The sequence below is a fragment of the Peromyscus maniculatus genome, chromosome 8 (genome assembly GCF_049852395.1).
Source record: "Peromyscus maniculatus bairdii isolate BWxNUB_F1_BW_parent chromosome 8, HU_Pman_BW_mat_3.1, whole genome shotgun sequence".
NCBI classification, from domain to species: Eukaryota; Metazoa; Chordata; class Mammalia; order Rodentia; family Cricetidae; genus Peromyscus; species Peromyscus maniculatus.
Genome location: NC_134859.1, coordinates 4,038,549 through 4,057,650, shown reverse-complemented (window position 1 = coordinate 4,057,650; position 19,102 = coordinate 4,038,549). Strand labels below are relative to the sequence as shown.

The 19,102-nt window shown below is 43.7% G+C and overlaps 1 protein-coding gene across 2 annotated transcripts in view; it reads right to left on the bottom strand.

Annotated features, from left to right (window-relative positions):
• Gspt1 (G1 to S phase transition 1) overlaps positions 1 to 18,648 on the bottom strand; it is a 34,963-nt gene extending 16,315 nt beyond the window's left edge. The window contains exons 1-5 of one of the 2 annotated variants that reach the window (XM_006983895.4): positions 17,771 to 18,648; positions 7,691 to 7,732; positions 7,547 to 7,588; positions 6,542 to 6,769; positions 5,208 to 5,241 (exon numbers count right to left, since the gene is read on the bottom strand). In XM_006983895.4, the coding sequence (XP_006983957.1) occupies positions 5,208 to 5,241; positions 6,542 to 6,769; positions 7,547 to 7,588; positions 7,691 to 7,732; positions 17,771 to 18,110 (686 nt within the window). In that variant the 5' untranslated portion in view covers positions 18,111 to 18,648. The remainder of the gene's footprint in view (positions 1 to 5,207; positions 5,242 to 6,541; positions 6,770 to 7,546; positions 7,589 to 7,690; positions 7,733 to 17,770) is intronic. The other variant, XM_006983896.4, reaches the window with a different exon arrangement.
• Positions 18,649 to 19,102: the final 454 nt, after the last annotated feature.

Below are 19,102 nucleotides of genomic sequence, written 5' to 3'. Positions count from 1 at the left end.
GGAAATGTTACAGATTGAGGGCTATGGAGATATACTAATGGTATATTATATATAATTCAAGAACATAACAATGGAAAAATTGGTGACATTCAATAAAGATCTGCTGTTTAATTTTCAAATGACGATCAGATGTGCTGTTGGCGTTAGAAGTTGCAATGCAAACTTGACGGTTATGATGGCACCCTGCACCCGGCGTGCAGACCACCAACCGACAACCAACACCAACCAAGGCCAAGCTGTTGTTGTTGTTATTTATTTATTTATTTATTTATTTTTCTAAGAAAGGGTTTCGATGTGTAGTCCTGGCTTCCTGGAAACTCACTCTGTAGACCAAGGCTGGCAATGAACTCACAGATCTGCCTATCTCTGCCTCCTCCTGAATGTAGGCAGGGATCAAAGGTGTGCGCCACCATCACCTGGTATTTTTTTCTTTTTGTAAGCAGTGCTGAGGACTCAACCCAAGACCTTACACATGGTTGCTGAGTTAGTACTCTTGACACCAATTTATCTCCCTAGCCCTGGTTTTCCAGTTTGATTATTGGACCATAGTTTATGTATGATTTTCACATTGGGTTAAACTGAATAAAGGGACTGTGGGAACTTTGTATTGTTTCTGGTATCTTTCTGTAAGAACAACACACATGTACCCACATGCAAATGAACATGTAAGACAAAAAATTTTCATATTAAAGATTCCTCAGGATATATTAAGATCATTATATGTAATATCTATCCCCTAATTTATTTTTTTTTATTTTTTTTATTTTTTTTTTTTGGTTTTTCAAGACAGGGTTTCTCTTGTGTAGCTTTGCACCTTTCCTGGAACTCACTTGGTAGCCCAGGCTGGCCTCGAACTCACAGAGATCCGCCTGGCTCTGCCTCCCGAGTGCTGGGATTAAAGGCGTGCGCCACCACCGCCCGGCCTATCCCCTAATTTATATGTGTATAAATTCTAATGCGCAAGCAATGAAGTTCTGTCAAATGACTTTTCAAAGTGAGATAATTTTAAAATAGCTCTTGTCAATGTGAGGCTATTGTCTGAATACTCCCTAGTAATGTGTGCTAGCTTTTATTTAATCCAAATCAAAGCCTCCGTCCCTCTCATCTCAAATATTACCTACATAATCACCTACAGTATGATGTTCTTCACAGTCTGAATGTAAAAAAAAAAAAAACAAAGCAGTGAAGAGGCCACCCTAACTACAGCCTATCAATTAAAAGCATACTGTCTAAAACACCATCAAATAGGTGTACCACTTGCAACTGCAGAACCTTCTCAGCTGACTGAAGATGTCTGTTTAAGGGACATTTACAATAGCAGGATTACTACTGAGGACTATCAATTAGGCAACCCAAAAGCATGCCCTTGGGTTCTCTGATGACCAACTTTGAACGAACAGGTCCAAATTTTGAGAAGAAATCCCAATTTTAGGACTTTTAAGTAATTATAAAAATGTATGAAATTGGGAAGGTGGCTCAGTAGGTGGTTTGCTGCACAAGCCTCAACAACCTTAGTTCCGATCCCTAGAACCCAGACACAGCAGCGCATACACACGTCTGTCATTGTCATCGTTAGAATTCTACCCTTACTCCACATGAGCAGTTCAGGAGTTAAGCAAAAGGTCTTGCGTCTTATGATGACTCGCATGTGTGATATAGCTCCGTAAGCCCACCTGTGCGTGCTCACTGGGAGGGAACCCTTAAAAAGCCTGATGCAGACCCTCCCTCTCTCTCCCATTCTGCTCTGCTCTCTCTCCCCCAACCTCATCATCTTTCTCTCTGCTCCTTCCCAGGCCTGGTTCTCTTATATCCCTCTCACACCTCTCTTCTTCCTAATAAAGCTCTGCTACTAGGCAGTCTTGGACATGCCTCGTTACCTTTCCGTTGGTAACCAGTGCTGCTTATCGTTCACTTCAGTCGTCCCTTTATAGGGATCGGGAAGCTGGGGAGTTGGGGTGGAAGGACAGCTAGCTGGTATACACAGCAACCAACAAGAGACCCTATCTCACCCAAGGAGGAAGGTGAAGACTGAGAATTTCCTTTGTCCTCTATAAGCACAACATGGCATGCATGTGCTCCATATCCACACCCACGCACACACACAAATACATATACACACACACAAAAAGATTTTTAAAAAATTGTCAATACCAGAATGCATTACTAGAGGTCAGTCAGTGTCTTTGCAAGTAGGTAGCTTGTATAAAATGCTAAAATTTGGGGGTGGGGAGATGGCTCAGTGGTTACAGCACTTGTCACACAAATATGAGAACTGGAGTTCAGATCCCCAGAACCTATGTAATTGTCAGGTGGGAGAGGCAGGTCTGCCATGCCAGTTGGTCCAGCCTCACAGGCAGGGACAGAATCTGAGAGTAAGATGACCAGTGAGATTAGCCAAACCAGAGAGCTCTGGGTATGATTGAGACCCTTGCCTCAATGCATAAGCTAATACCAATCTTGGATCTCTGCATATATGCAAACACATGTGCAGACCAACACACATGCATAGGCTGTAGTTAGGGTGACCTTTTCACTTTTTTGTTTGTTTGTTTTAACATTCAGACTGTGAAGAACATCATACTGTAGGTGATTATGTAGGTAATATTTGAGATGAGAGGGACGGGGGCTTGGATTTGGATTGAATAAAAACCAGCAGGCATTACTAGGAAGCTTAATCAGTGTATACACACACTATCACACCACCACCCTTCTTTGATTGGGAAAAAAAAAATCTTGGAATGATGGCCAGGCTACTTGCCTTTGATTAAATCCACCTACAGGGGCCAGAGAGATGGCTCAGTGGTTAAGAGCACTAGCTGTTCTTCCAGAGGCCCCAGGTTCAAGTCCCAGCTCACAGCCATCAATAACTCTACTTTCAGGGGACCCAATACCCTTTTGGGGTTGGGGATTTAGCTCAGTGGTAGACTGCTTGCCTAGCAAGCACAAGGCCCTGGGTTTGGTCCTCAGCTCCACAAAATTAAAAAAAAAAAATCCACATACATTTCAGGATCGAAAGAACAGTTCATTCATGAGTCAAAATCAAACTTTGGGTTTGGGAATATAGCTCAGTGGCAGAGCTCTTTGGTATTCACAGATCCTGGGTAGGATCACCAGCACTAGGGACAAATGAAAACAGGAAGGTGGGGGCTAGAGAGTTGGCTCAGTGGTTAAAAATGTTTGTTGTTCTTGCAGAGAACCCAGGTTCATTTCCAGGCACCCACACAGTGGCTCACAACCATCTGTAACTAGTACCAGGTGATATGACTCTTTTCCTTTTTTTGTTTTTTGAGACAGAGTTTCTCTGTATAACATCCCCAGCTGTCCCAGAACGTAGACCAGGCTGGCCTGGAACTCACAGAGATATGCCTGCCTGTGCCTGGGATTAAAGGCGTGTGCCACCACCATGACTCTCTCTTTTGACTTCTGTGGACATGAGGCATGCACACAGTGCACATACACATTATGTAAACACACACACATATAAAATAAAAAATAAATACATCTTAAACAAAAACAAAACAGAAAGCTAGCTTTCATTACTCCAAGAAAATTATAGATACACTGCACCTTGCCATGATTCTCACTTACTCCATCACCAGTCAAAAATACCTTTTAGCCAGACATGATGGTGTTTAATCCCTACACTTGGCAAACAAAAGCAGGAGGACAAGTTCAAGGCCAGCTAGGGCTACACACACAGTGAGATCCTGCCCCCAAAAACCAAAATAATTTTATTGAGGCATTTTGGAGGTAGAACAGCAGAAGGATCAGGAATTCTGAATCATCCTATCCTAGACTACATACTTGAGTTTAAGGCCACCCTGGCACACATGCTTCCTCAAAAATAAAAAATAATAAAACACCTAAACTACCTAACGTCATCGCTTAGCCTAACTCCCTTCTACAAACTCAGATCAAGTCGGGCAAAATCAAGTTGACACAAAGCCCACTTAATATTAAAGTGCCGACACAAAAGGACACACTCATGCGTGCACACACATACACAAACACAACTATTTAGCTGACACTAGCAACAGTACACCGTAGAGGACTGTTTAGCTTGGTGATAGTGACTGGGAGCTATCACAATGTCACTGTCAGCATCATAAAGGAGGATCAGGCCACCTAGGCAAAGAGCTAAGCTCAAAGTATGACTTCCAGTTACAGCCAGGGACCATCTGTGTATTCCAAGCCAACTAAGATTTTCTGTAATCTTGGGTTCTATATTTTCATAAAGTTTTAAGAAGGCCTGGAGAAATGGACCAGCAGTTAAGAGCACTTGCTGCTCTTGCTGAGGACCCAGTTCCATTCCCAGCATCCACGACAGTCAACTTAAAACCACCTGTGATTCTAGTCCCAAGGAGATTCAGTAACCTCTTCTGGCCTCCCCAACCACCTGCATGGATGGTTGCTCATACAAAAATGCATATACATACAAAAACAACATCTTTAAAAATTTGTTGTTGTTTCCAGACAAGGTCTCATTATACCACTCTGGCTAGCCTACAACTCTACATACAGACAAGACTGACCTTGAACTCACAGAGATCCACCTGCTTCTGTCTCCCATGTGCTGGGATTAATTAAAGATACGCAACACCATGCCTTGCCAAAAAGAAAACAGGGTAGAGGGGGAGGGGGGGTCTGGAGAGATGGCTTGGTGGTTAAGAGCACTGCCTGCTCTTTCAAAGGACCTGAGCTTAATTCCCAGCACTCACATGGCAGCTTACAACTGTCTGCAACTCCAAATCCAGGGAATCTAACACCCTCACACAGACAATACATGTAGGTAAAATACCAATGCACATAAAATTTAAAAAAAAAAAAATTATTAAAAAAGGAGGAGGAGGAGAAGCAGCCACAGCAGCAGCCAGGTAGTGGCACACACCTTTAATTCCAGCTATTCATGTGCAAACATCATCACCACCACCACACACACATACACACAAGCACATACACACACCACGTTTTGCTTTGTTTCAGAAATACAGTGTTGCATGAGAGTCTGACAGTGATTAAAAACTAATGTTTATACTACAATAAAAATTACTCAACCTCTGCCTTCCCTACACAGATGATTTATGATTAAAGTTTCTAACTTGAAGTGCTGACCAATTTTTATCTCCCCTGTCTGGCAAAATGAACACTTACAACGTCTGAAATTTATCCAACCAGATTAACTCTACCATTAGATAAAAGAGACTTACATTATTTGCCCTCCAATGGTTGACTTGCCCGCATCTAAAAGGAACAGCAAAAATATGGGAACATAGGTTAAAAACAACCACCAATATATATAAATATAACTACAGGGATTTTTTTTAGCATGCACAGTCAAGTCTTGCAAAAGCAACTGAGCTGTAATAGGAATTTCAGGATCAACTTCTAGGGACCCTCTCCCATGTACAATGAATGAGGCTAAGATTCCCCATAGGGGAATGATGACTGAGAAATGCTTTCCTGATAAAGAAGTAATTTGTTTTGTTTTGTTTGAGACAAGGTTTCTCTGTGTAGCCCTGGCTGTCCTGGAACTCACTCTGTAGACCAGGCTAGCCTTGAACTCAGAGATCTGCCTGCCTCTGCCTACAGAATGCTGGAATTAAAGGCATCTCTCACTTTAAAGAAACAGGATAGGAATTTCTTTACAAATTTCAAAGTTATTCTTCTCTAAAAAAAGTGTGATATCAAGAGGGAGATAGGTCAAGCCTCGTGGGGTATATCTGCAATCCTAGAACTCAGGAGGCTGAGGCAGGAAGAACATGGGCTGAAGGCCAGTCTGGATTACTACATAGTGAGTCCCTGTTTCAAGGTAGAGAGACAACACAGAATTCGATATTTTCTTCTCACAATTTGACAAGTCAGAAATCATATAATTAAGCAAGGTCTTGTTTGTTTGACTAAACCAGTTACTTGGCAAAACACCCAGAATTTCCTCTGAATTACTAATTTCTTATTTCATACAAAATTAAGCTGACTAGTAAAAACATTAATCCCATTAAAAGGAACATATCAACTAAAGAAAAAAAAACATGCACATTTCTTGGATACAAACTAATTATCCATTACACACATTCTGAAGCTTATTTTCTTCCAGTTTCTATGCCATTTCAAAACAGTTGATCTGCCCAAATTTCAAGAACAAAGCATTAGTGTTTTTTTTTTTTTTTTTTTTTGGGTCAGCTGAAGCAAGTTAAAAAACATAAAACCGTCTTGGAGTGGTGGTACACACCTTTAGTCCTAGCCCTCAGGAGGCAGAGGCAGAGGCAGAGAAGGTGGATCTGTGAGTTCCAGGACAGCCAGGGCTATACAGAGAAACCCTGTCTCAAAACAAACAAAAAACACCCAAAGCATGTAAAGACATGTGACCCTGCAGTCAACTCTCACTGTGTGTGCATGTGGACAGAGCATTTTATATTTAAAATTCATTACTTTGACTCAGTTTTACTCTTTTATATCTCCAAGTAGCTAAACAAGATGTTCTACACTTTGATGTCCCCAATAACTCTGGTCATTGTTTATGAGACTTGTGAGGACAACTTACCGACATGCCCAATGAATACTACATTTACATGTTCTTTCTTAGGAGCACCTGGGGGTGCCACCACCGACTTGGGTTTTGGTATTTCTTCTTCTTCCTCCATCATTTCTTGGGTACTTTCCTCTGGTGGCCTTCCATCTCCTGAGGAGCCACCCCCGGGCTCTGATTCACTTATTTCTTCTTTGTGCTCCCATGATTCTTCTGGGGACATTTCTGTCTCTCCATTTTCTACTGAAGAAAGGTATTTTAAATCAGTATCTTGAAAAAATAGAATTGCCTGCACTTTAAACAGTCCTTAAAGCAGCAAATACAAGTCACTTAGGTCCCTCTTCTGACACCTATGACACAGGCAAAGATGGCTGGGTTTTCAAGCTGGCCTCACTGCTGACAGCAGAGCCAGAGCCTATACCTAACACACAGCTATATAGTATGGTGTCGTTTCCTAAGGGTAGACTACATGTAAACAAGAGAGCCATCATTCCCAACTGCACCTATTCCAGTATCACGATGTTCTGACTGTGGGGAAGAAAAGGAAAGTATAAAAATCAGAATAAGGTGTGTGAAAGAATTTAGGAGATAAGTTTCCTGTGTAAATAAGAACTTTTGGCATTAACTTTAATTATCACCTGGGAAATAGGAAACTTTTAAGAGTACTAAAGTTATTTTTTAAAGGATGGAAATTTTGATGAAATGTTAGACGAGGCATGATGGGATATGCCTTTCATCCCAGCATTCTGAAAATAGAGGCAATAGGGCTAGTAGTTTTAAGGCTACAAAGATCCAGCCTCAAGAAACAAAGTCAAGGGAAGAAGCACTATGTTTAAACTAGCTAGCACTTCTACTCGACTTCACTCACAGTCACTAATTGGTCTAGGCTGTGTTAAAATTCTAATATCAAAAATTTAATCGTGGTGTAAGCATAGACATTTCAGTCATCAGAACATGTACATGTGCATCTTAAATCTGGAAGTTTCCTATTACTGTATTAATATGGTCAGAAATTCTTACCAACAGGTTCTGAAAGTTCCATGCTAACAGCTGAATTTGAACCTAGAGGAAAAATTGAAACAATACATATTCATAAAAAGTATCTAATTTTACACATCATAGACAACTTAATGTTTTCTTACTTAGATATTAAAAAAAAATTACCTTCACACAATAATGACTGTTCTTGAGAAGCCTCCACAGGTGCTGGTTAAGAAAAATAAGTTCTATTAGGAATTGAGCTCTATCTTATTTACTTAGCTTTTGATATATAATAAAAGTAGAATTACAATAAACATACCACACACCTCAGCAACTCAGAACAATGTCAGCTAATTTGGGTTTTCAAATCAGAAGTCTGTTTAGCCTATGTTTCAAAATTCTATCAACTGCAGACAATGAAAAGAAATCTGGGCACCAGCAAGGTGGTTCAGCAGGTAAAGAGCCTGACAACCTGAGTTCAATCCCTTGAGCCCACACAGAAAGGTGGAAGGAGAGACCCAATTCTACAAAGCTGTCCTCTGGCCTCCACACATGGGCCATAGCATATTCACCCCTGCACTTACACAAAATGGTAATTTAAAAACTCTATTGACAAGCAGCCAACTTTCAATAATGGAAATGTATTAAAATGTTAGTCCTACTTTCCAAATCTTTCCTTCACAGATATTATCAATGTAACACAAAGTCCACAGCAAATATTATTATTTGGATTGTACTTATTCAATATGCCTCTTCTCTCTTTCTCTTCTGATAATCCACCAACCCAAAAAGGCTATAATTGCCATGTTTTATCAAATCCCCAAGTAATTTGATACTAAGATAAATGGCAATTGTTTGAAGCCTCCGGGATACAAACATTAACATATTCAGAAAAGGTGATTCTTGACTGATGTGATCCCAGGAGGCAGAGGCATGCTGATCTCTGGGTTCAAGGCTACCCTGGTCTACATAGCTAGTTCTGGGACAGGCAGAGTTACATGGAGAAACTCTGTCTCCAAGTTATTAGTTTGTTTGTTTGTTTGAATACAGGGTTTCTCTGTGCAGCTTTGGCTGTCTTGGAACTCACTGTGAGGACCCAGCTGGCCTTGAACTCAAGAGATCTGCCTGCCTCTGATTCCCAAGTGCTGAGATCAAAGGCGTGTGCCACCACTGGTCTCATAGGAGTTCACCGACTTTGGACCCACATTTGGTAGCCTGTATGGGACCAGTCTGGGCCCTCTGCATGTGTGTGATCTGGGTCCCTGCCTGCCCATAATAGATATTTGGTAAGTGTTAATTGGTAGAATTGAGCTGAGGGTAGCAGTTGCCATTGAGAGTGAAAAGTGACAAGTGACAGCTGCTGACTTATTCAGTCCTCTCAGTATGTCTATCATTTCAACACTCTAATTGATAAACCAGCAGGATTCCAACCCAGGAATTTAGCTCCGTTTTAGGGTCCTACCACTACTCTGTTATTTACTGCCTCCTTCCCAAGATCACTATCTGACTTTCTCTGGTGAGTAAGTAATTTTTCCTTACCCTTAAATTGTTCTTCAAAATGGAAAAGCAAGGCCAGGTGTGGTAGTACACACCTGTAATCCCCAGCCACCCCAGAGGCTGAGGTAGGAGGAGTCAAAGTTCAAGGCCAGTCTGGACCTTGAAAAAGAAAAGCAGAAAAGAAGGGCTGGCAATATGGCCCAGTAGGAAAGGCACTTGCCACACAGCCTGGTGATCTGAGCTGTTCACTGGAGGTGCAGTTCAGTGGTAGAACAACTGTGTCCCAAATTGAAATGATTCCCCTAGGTCTGGAGATATGGCTCAGTCTGAAAAGCACTTGCTGCTCAAGTATGAAGACCCAAGTATAAAAAGCCCAGTGTAGTGAACATGCTTATAATCCAGAAAATGCTGGCGTAGCCAGTCTCATCAGTGAGCCCCAGGTTCAGTGAGAGACCCTGTCTCAAAAAATAAAGAGGAAGAGGCTAAAGATGGCTCAGTGGTGAGAGCACTTGTTCTTGCAGAGGACTCGGGTTTGATTCCTAGCAGTCACATGGTGAGGCAGTCACCCAAACACCAAACCATCACCAAACCCCGTTCCAGGTGACGTGACAGTCACCAATGTGGTGAACAAACATTCATGCACACAGAAAATTCATGCACATGAAGTAAATTTTTGTTGTTGTTGTTGGTTTTCTTTGGGTCTCTTTGGTAGCCTTGGCTGTCCTGGAACTCACTTTGTAGCCCAGGCTGGCCTCCAACTCAGAGATCTGTCTGCCTCTGCCTCCTGAGTGCTGGGATTAAAGGCGTGCACTGCCACCACCCAGCTAGCACATTTAACTTTTAAAAAATGATTTGTTTTTATTTTATGTTCATTGGTTTTTTGTCTTTTTTTTTTGGGGGGGGGGAGGTTCGAGACAGGGTTTCTCTGTATAGCTAGCTCGCTCTCGCGCTCTTGCGCTCTCTCTCTCTCTAAGACCCTGAGGCGGGGTCTTAGCTCTGCCTGGCCTTGAACTCAAGGAGATCGATCGATCTGCCTGCCTCTGTCTTCCAAGTGTTTGGGATTTAAGATTAAGCCACCAAGCCAGGGCAAGTATGTATGAATATACTGATTGGTTGATTTTGTGTGTGTGTGTGTGTGTGTGTGTGTGTGTGTGTGTGTGTGTGTGAGAGAGAGAGAGAGAGAGAGAGAGAGAGAGAGAGAGAGAGAGAGAGAGAGAGAGAGAGAGAGAGAATATGCACAAGCAGATGCTATAGTGGGAACATGCACATGCATGCAGGTCAGAACAATGTTTTAAGAGTTGATTCTTGCATTACCCATTACTGAGGGGCAGGGTCTCTCTTACATCTGCTGGACTATTGATTGGGGTGATTTTCATCTTTGCTTCTCACTTTGCATAGTAATGTTGGGATTACAGATACACACCCTAACATCTGGCTTTTCAACATGGGTTCTGGGGCTCAAATCTCAGGTTGTTAGTCTTACATGGCAAGCCCTTGCCTTTTGTTGTTTTTGTTGTAAAGACAGGGTCTCACTTTGAGCTCAGACTGACCATAAACTCATCAAGTGGCCCAAGCTAGCTTTGAAGTTGGTGGCAATCTTCATGCCTGGATTATAGTTATGTGCCTCCAAGACCTAGCTTCATTGAGGTCCCTGAATTTTTTCTACCCCACTCCATGCATTCACTCAATTTCTTGTTTTGTTCTGTTTCCGAGACAGGGTTTCTCTGTGTATCCCTGGCTGTCCTAAAATTCACTATGTAAACCAGGCTGGACTCAAACTCAGAGATCCGCCTGCCCCTGCCTCTCAAGTACTGGGATTAGACTGCACCACTACCACCTGGCTTGATTTTTTACTAAGAATGAGTACAGTAAAAACCATTTTGGATATGACAGCTTTCTAATAGAGGGTTATGGAAGTGCCTTACTCAGGAGGTTGAAGTATCCCTTAAATAAGAAACTAAACATCTCCAGCCCTCAAGGAGACCAACCTATCTCACCAAAATTGCATGTTGAGAGATCTTTCTGCTATAGGCAATATTGGAAAACAGTGAAAGACAACAGAACAAAGTCTGCTGAACACAGAAAAACACCATGGTTCGTCTTAATTCTCAAACATTCAAAACATGGAAATGCAGCTAGACATTGTAGCAAGCTGGTACTGTCACTCAGGAGGGAGAGACAGGAGAATCACTGAATTTGAGGCCAGTCTGGGATTCACAATGAGTTCACAGCTAGCAAGAGCTACCACAGTAAGACCCTATAAACAAACAAATGCAAAGTAAAGTAATGAGACCTGAAATCCCAGGTACTCAGATGTGGAAGCAGGATGAGCACATGAACCCTTGAGTTCAAGGCTAGCCTGGGGCACCATGAACAGACTCAAAGTGAAGAAAGGAAGCGGTAGGGGTGGGAGAGGGGAAGGGCACAGGTACAAAGGCAAAGAAACCTGTTCAAAGCCATCTACTATTCCATTCATTCATTCATTCATTTATTTATTTGCCATCTACTATTTCTTGAATGCAGAAAGAGGTAGTTATAGTATTGAAACTACAGCAGTAAGACAAGAGATGTGGGAAATCAGACCAATGGGCCTGGTTTTGAAAACTAGAGACTGTTTGATTTTTTTTTTGTTGTTGTTGTTTGTTTGTTTTTGTGAGAAAGGGTCTCACACTACATAGCTCTGGCTGTTCTGGAACTACCTCTATAGATCAGGCTGGCCTCTAACAGAGATCCACCTGACTCTGCCTCCCAGGTGCTGGGATTAAAGGCATGCACTACCACCTGCCTGAGATTATTTGATGTTAAATTATAAGGACCTTTCCTTGTAATTAGCAGTCACTATCACTAAAATAAGCCTTGAAACCAGAACCCGTTCCTCCATTTATTCATGGGCATAATCCTGCTAAGGTGTTTTAACCTGTAATTTTGGCATCTATAAAATGGGCTGGCAGTATCCAAGCATTGATACTGCCGAGACTAAGTGGTAAACTGTAGTGACTACTCCATAAATTTACAACAAGCATTTCAGAGTCCTGCACTTATTACAAAACCTTTCAGAATGGAAACATTAGAAAGGCAAATTCCAGGGCTAGTCTGTCAGAAAATTATGCTGGTTATAGAAACTGGCTATAGGCATTCCCTTCTTCACTATTAAGCAGCATGGTATGGCAGAAAGAAACTAGTAGCTGGTAAATCAGGACTCCAGATTCGACTGTGTCATTAACTCTGGGAGTGACTTCAGACAACCACTTAGCATGCTTAGGCTTCAATTTCCGTATCCAAGACTGAGGCTGTGTTTCTGCTGGAGTCATTTTCAGCCCTAATGTTCGAAGAACATATTGATTATATCATTAAAGCAATGCCTGGTATCAACCTGATAAGACTTTCTGTAGCATAACAAAAAACTCTACTACATTTTTTCAAGTAATCATAAAAAGGTCTTATTTACAACTTTATGTCTCATCTACTTCAAAAACAAAAGTATATTAAAATAACATAAGCCAGAGCCACTCCAGATAGTGTCAATAATAGAAATTATTATTGACAAAAACAGAAAACATTGTCCTACTACCAAAATTAACTACCCAAAGATGGACACAGATTGCTCAGTTATATGCACTTTTTTTTTTCTTCACTTCAAATGAAATGACGTTCAGTCACCTAGTTGTAACCTGTTTTGGAAATAAGCTATAGTAATGGAAGATGCTTAGGAAATTCTTACTGTTTCTTTCTTTCCCCTTGAAAAAAGAATTACGGTGGGAAACAGTAACTAGTTCCTTTTACTAGTTTACTAGAACAAAGCTCTTTATGAATAAATAAACTATATCTACTGCCAAGCTCTTAGTTAAAATCCACTGAAAAAGGACAAAACTTTTAGGTACCCAAACCCACTGCTGTTTGGTTAAGAAAGAATCAAATAGTAAGATAGGTAATGTTCCACTTTGTCAAATTCCTGGAAAAATTAAAAGTAACCCCAGCACTTGGAAGGCTGAGGCGAGGAGAGTTGAGTTCTGGTCCAGCCTGGAAACACAGTAAGATCCTGCCTCAGAACAAAACCTGGCAGAAAACAGACACATCTTATGACTGGGAGAACAAGACTGAAACCATTTACTGAGGGATCCTGAATCTTCACCAGTCTCTTGCCTCCACATCCTTTGCATGTCTGCACTTCTTCTGTAGTCTTCCACTACAGTAAACTTACCTGGCTTCTTTCTAGACTCTTTCAAAGATCATAATTCATTACCTTGATGTTCCGACCAGCGCCTCCTTTCAATGCCTTGCCCAGCATCCTACATTCAGTAGACAGGCAAATGCTTGTTCACTGCTAGAACGGATAGCTGAGCAAAAAATTCCACTCTACTATGTTAACTCACCCCAAAAGTTTACTGAGTCTTTTTTCATTCCTTTCTCTTCAGCCAGAAAGATAATTCTATTTTTAACACTTTTAAGATTATTTCTTCCCTGGCAAATAAAGACAAGCAAATCAAGGTTGTAGCTGTTCTTTACAGTATTTCCCTAACTTGTCTTGAAAATTTAACACTGTTTCTCTAGTGTCAAGGATCTAACTCTAACTTGGGGTCTTTTGATTACCAGGCAAGTGTTCTACCACTGAGCTATGTCCCCAGCTGCCCTAATAATTTTACTTTCAAAATTTGTTGTTTCACTATTACTGTGTGTGTGTGTGTGTGTGCATGTGTGTATTCCACAACTTGTGTGTGAAGGTCAGAGGACAACTCTGTGGAGTTGTTTCTCTCTTTTCCACTTACTTATGTGGGTTCCAGGAATCAAGCTCAGGTCATCAGGCTTGTTGTTGTTGTTGTTGTTAAACCTAATAAGCCATCTTGCCTGCCCTGATCATGTTGTACCATTTCAAAGAAGTAAAATATAAAAAGTACAACATTGCAATAAACTATATACTAACAATACTAAATAAAGCATGCTCCAAAGGTTTGTTTCCAGTCAAAATCTCAGTTTAAACAGCCACTCAACCTAATACTAGCTAATGCTCCCTAAATCCTCATACTGTCCATATGTGTGAAAACATGAACCAAACACCAAACATCTAATCCCCATCACTGTGACATTCCAGTAACAATACTTATCACCAATGTTTTCCTACTATCCTCTACTTAATATTCCAACAAGGCCTACCAGTGTCATTACATCTTCATTCCTGCAGACATTTAAATTGTAAAACAAAAACAAAACAAAAAACCAAAAACAAAAACACCACATAGGTTGGGCAGATGGCTCGATGTGTCAGAGAACTTGCTATTTAAGAACTGAGTTCAAATCCCCAGCACTCACTTTAAAAAGGCAGTGTGGTACTACTATAGGCACAGGTGTATATAACCTCAGTGCTGGGGGAAACCAGAGGACCAGAGACAGGAGCTCACTGGAGTTAAACTGCCAGCCAGCCTAGTTCCCGGTTCATAACAGATCCTATCACAAAGGAGTATGGCACAGAGTGATAAAGTAGGACACTCGATGTCTTCCTCTAGTTTCCATGAACCCCACACACAGGTACAACACATACACACCCACACACTACCTACCTCTCTTAGGCTGGCATGTGTGGCTAGATGGTCGAGTCCTTGCCTAGCATGTACAAGAGGCTCAGGGTTTCACCATCAGCACCATTAAAAATAAAAGACGATCCAGTCTTAAACAGGAACTAGTTAACATAATAAAATATGAATTCTGCAGAAAATAACCATTATGTGTATTTGGGATACTCTCTAATCTTCTAGCCTTAAAGAAGAACCTTTTGAAACTGTCCAGTGATCAGAAAGCCAGGCAGGCACAGTGGCAAGCACAAGTAACTTTTCACAGCCTCTGGCTCAGGCAGGAAGACTGAGAAGATAGCCTGGGCTATATAGTGAGACCTGCCTTTAAAAAAAATCCAAAACAAGACTAAGGATGGAGCTCAGCTGGTAAGAATGTATGCCTAGCATGCACAAATCCCTGGGTTTGAGCCCTGACATCATGTACACCATTGTAACTTGCATGTGGTGGAGCTAGCCTGTAATCTTCGCACTTGGGAGGTAGAGGAGGAAGGAGTGTAGCAATGGGGAGACCAGCCTAGGCAACATGACCTCGTCTTCAAAACATACAAATAAAAATCCATTAAGTGATAATGGTTGCTTAACTTTGAGAATATACTAAAACCTAAGTAAAAACTTTCCAGTCATTTTTAAGACCTCTATTTTCATTGATAGTCACTAGCCCCATTTCCTTGGCTCTGCAGAAAACTGGACTTAATGGATTATGCTTACTAACACTTAAATGAGTTCTACTTAATCACTGTTAGGAATGTGGTGTTTTCACATTTTCAGAGAACAAGGTTATCCCCGAGTTCCCAGCTCTGACTCGGGATGGCTGGGGACAGGCATATCTAACAGCCTTTCCAGGAACAGTGAAGACTCTTGGCACCAAAGCCCCTTCCTCCACTACTTGTCTAGGCAGCACTGCATTTCAAAGAGGAAAAAGACAGCTCATGCTGTTTCCAGGAGAAAGGAGAGAGCTGTCACCACAGGCACAGCCTGAAGGTTGTTCTAGGCCCTCCTCAGCCCTTTGACAGCTCTCCTCGTTCAAGCACCAACCACAGACTGTCTTGATAACACGGAAACAGGCCACATACCTTATGGACAATTTCCTCACCATCAACACATTTGGGTTCCCCTTAGCGAGTTACAGGCTAGATGCTACTGCCTTTTGTTTTTTTTCTCTGCTTTCCCCAAGCAAGATCCACTGATGGCAACATTTTTTCGAGCCAAAGTTCCCAAACTTTAGTCCCACATAGCTCTAGATTTCTACTTAGGCAATATTCAGACACCATAAAAAGAAAGTTTATATTATTATTATTTCTCCTTGACGGGCATAGGTTCTTACTCTATCTAGCCCAGGTGAATCTGGAATTCATGGAAATTATCCTACCTCAGTTTCTCAAGTGTTGCGATCACACAACAATTAAAAAAATTTTAAGCCAGGTGTTTGCCTAAAATCCCAGCACTTGAGAGGCAGAGACAGATGGATCTCTGTGAGTTTGAGGCCACCTGGTCTACAGAGCCAGATCCAGGACAGCCAGGACTGTTACACAGAGAAACTCTTTCCAAAACAACAAAAAGAAGTTGAGTTTCCTTGTTTGAAAGGAAATACAACAACCACACAAATAAAAGAGACGCCAGTCAATAAAAAAGTCAAATCCCCAGGGTTTGGGGAGGGCAGTAAGTATGTCAAATTCATCCTGCATAAATAGCCCCAAAGTTCACTGTTCACCCCCACCCCACCCCACCAAACGTGTCATCTGTGCTTATATGTTCCTCACAAAAGCATTTCCCTAAACACCCTTTCACTCCCGGAGAGCAAAATGAAGCAAAAGTTCCCCAAGAAACTCAAATCCAAGAGAACTTTTACTTATTATTATTATTTTGAGAAGGATGTTGCCAAATAGTTCCAGTAGTCTTCACCTAAAGATCTCCCTGTCTGAGCCTCCTGAGTCCCGGGGTTACAGACAAGCACCACCAACCCTGGGAGAGAGAGGCTAAGTGATCCTGACATTTTTTCTCTAAGCTTTCTCCAAGCATCCTCCTGCCTCTGCCTCCATTATAATACCTAGGAGTACCACCATACCAGGCTAGTCCAGAACCCAAAACATAGAAATTAACAACATACTCTCACTTGAAATGAGCTCAAACGATCTGGCCCACCAACCTCCCTGCTAAATAATTACAGGAGAGTCAGCCTTTTTCCTTCCCTTTCCTTTTTCTCTTTAAGACAATACCATAGTTTCTCAAATAAGCACCAGCAGGAAGGCATACTTAAGTTCACTCAACGGACATTGGTACAAAATCAGCACCTGAAAGCAGGCTACCAATCACACAGCTGGCTTGCAACTAGATGTTTAAAGACTGAAACTAGAAACGAGAGAGAGTCTATCTAGTAATTACTGTGCGGGACAACTATTAAGTTATCAGAAACAGTCAAGTGTCCCAAGTAACAGACTAGACTACCAATCAACACACGAACACAAACTAAGCTTTTCTAGCAAGCAGCCCGTATAAGGTCAACACTTTTAAAGCAATTAAAGTCTAAACGTGCCACTCAGAAGGAAGGTCTTGAATACCACCTAAAAACCTCACACAAGTCATTTAAGTTTCCTTCTACATGTTACTACTGAGGGATCTGACATTTTTTTGAGCTTTTTAAGTTTTCAAAACGTTAAGAGTGGAAAAAAGGTCTTTGTATTGACAGCCAACAGTTCCTGGCGGATCGCAAGCCTGCAATGCATCTTGGGATTCCTTCAGGTCGGCCGGTGCCACAGATATTTAAAACGCAATTACAGTTCCAATAGTAGAAACTGCAGCGGGAGCGGCTCTGAGGGTCAGGAGAAGACACAAGCCTTGTCCCCCAACTCCTAGGCTCTCACACTCCCACCTGCGGGACTTCAGACCTCATCAGTCCCCACTTTTGGGCCTCGTGGCATTGACTGGCCAAGGGCCTGCCCGATCCCATACGGTTCCTGTGTCTGCGGGTGAACCGCAGGGGCGAGCTCGCCGGGTCTCCGGGTCTCCGCTCCTCCTCGCCCGGGCGCCCCAAGCCGGGCAGCGCCGGGACTGGAGGTGCCCCACCCAGACCAGCCGGCGCCGCTGTCAGCGGCCCACGTGCGGGCCGGCCGGGCCGCGCGTCCTCTCCACCCAAGCCGCAGCGGAACTCCGGCCCCAGCCCGCCGCCCGTGCCCTGGGAACATCCAGCCCGGCCCTTTACCCGAAGGGCCTCCCGCGCTGCTGCTCGCTCCGTGGTCGCCGCCGGCCGCGCCAGCTGGGGATGGCGGCGGCTGGGCCGGGCCCCGCAGGAAAGACGGCACGAATTCTGCGGCGTGGACGTTGGGGACGAAGGGCTTGGCGTTGACGTTGAGTTGCCGGCTGAAGGCCGCGCTGAGGTTCTCACGCTGGGCCTCGGCCACCGCAGCTATGGAGCCGCTGCCGCAAGGCCCTGGCCCGGGCGCCTCCATATCCGTCTGGTCCCAGCAGTCGGGAGCGGAGTCGCTGCTGCTGCTGCTCCCGCCACCGCCGCCTCCGCCGCCTCCGCCGCTGCCGGGATCCATGATCGGGGGGGCCGTGTGTGTGGTGAAGAGAGGGCGGGAAATGGAGGCGGGGGCGGCCGACCGGGGAGGAGCAGGCCGCGCTGACCCAGCGAGGACGGCAAGACAGAGGGGCCGGCGGCCAACGACTCACTCCTCGGCGTCTTGGGCGTCAGCTACAGTCCAGACTGGGCACTCACGACCGCAGCGACAGCAGCTCAACCCTCCTCGTGTGTGCGAAAGGATCTCCTCCCACCCAGCCCCAACTACCGCCGCCGGCCTCACCGCCAACCCCACGCTTGGCGTGGATTGACCCCTCGCTACCACCCGTACCTTCGCCTCGGTAGTTCTCGGCTATGTTAGCCCGCGTTTCCGCCTACGAAGCCCTGCCGACAGCTAAACTACAGGTTCCGACAGCACCCGCGCAGGCCGGCTGCGGTTTTCTCAAGGGCCGACGGGAGTCGGAGTTCAGCGAGCAAGCGTCACCGGAAGCGGCTGGAGGTCCCGGCAGGCAGCGCGAGGAGGCGGAGGTCTGGTGCCGGTCGGCGCTCCCATCTGTCGCAGGGTGGGGGCAGGGACGGGGCAGGGACGGGCCGTGCTCGGCTGGGGCACGCGGCGAGGACCCAGCCCAGCCGCTAAGGACATGGACAGCAGGCCTAACCTAGGGGGACATTTTTTCTTTCCCACTTTGAACACCCTTTCTGCCTTCTCTGTCTCTCAGTCTCTGTACTGTGTTCTTTTTCTCGCCACCCCCTACCAGAGTTTGCCCTACATTTCAAAGCCGGCGGGGAGCGTCTTTCCTTTTATGTATTCATTTGTGGAAGAGGCAGTAAAACCGTGAGATGTTACAGCTTAAACTGCAGTGTGGCTCATAAAGGAATGGCCCCAGAATGTACGGCAGAAGGGATTGTTAACTGGAAACTTCCATGACTCACGTTATGTTTGACTAGTCATTAAAAGCCCTCACCTAAACTTTTTTCCATCCGTTCCTCCTCCCTGCCAGGAGATTTACGAAT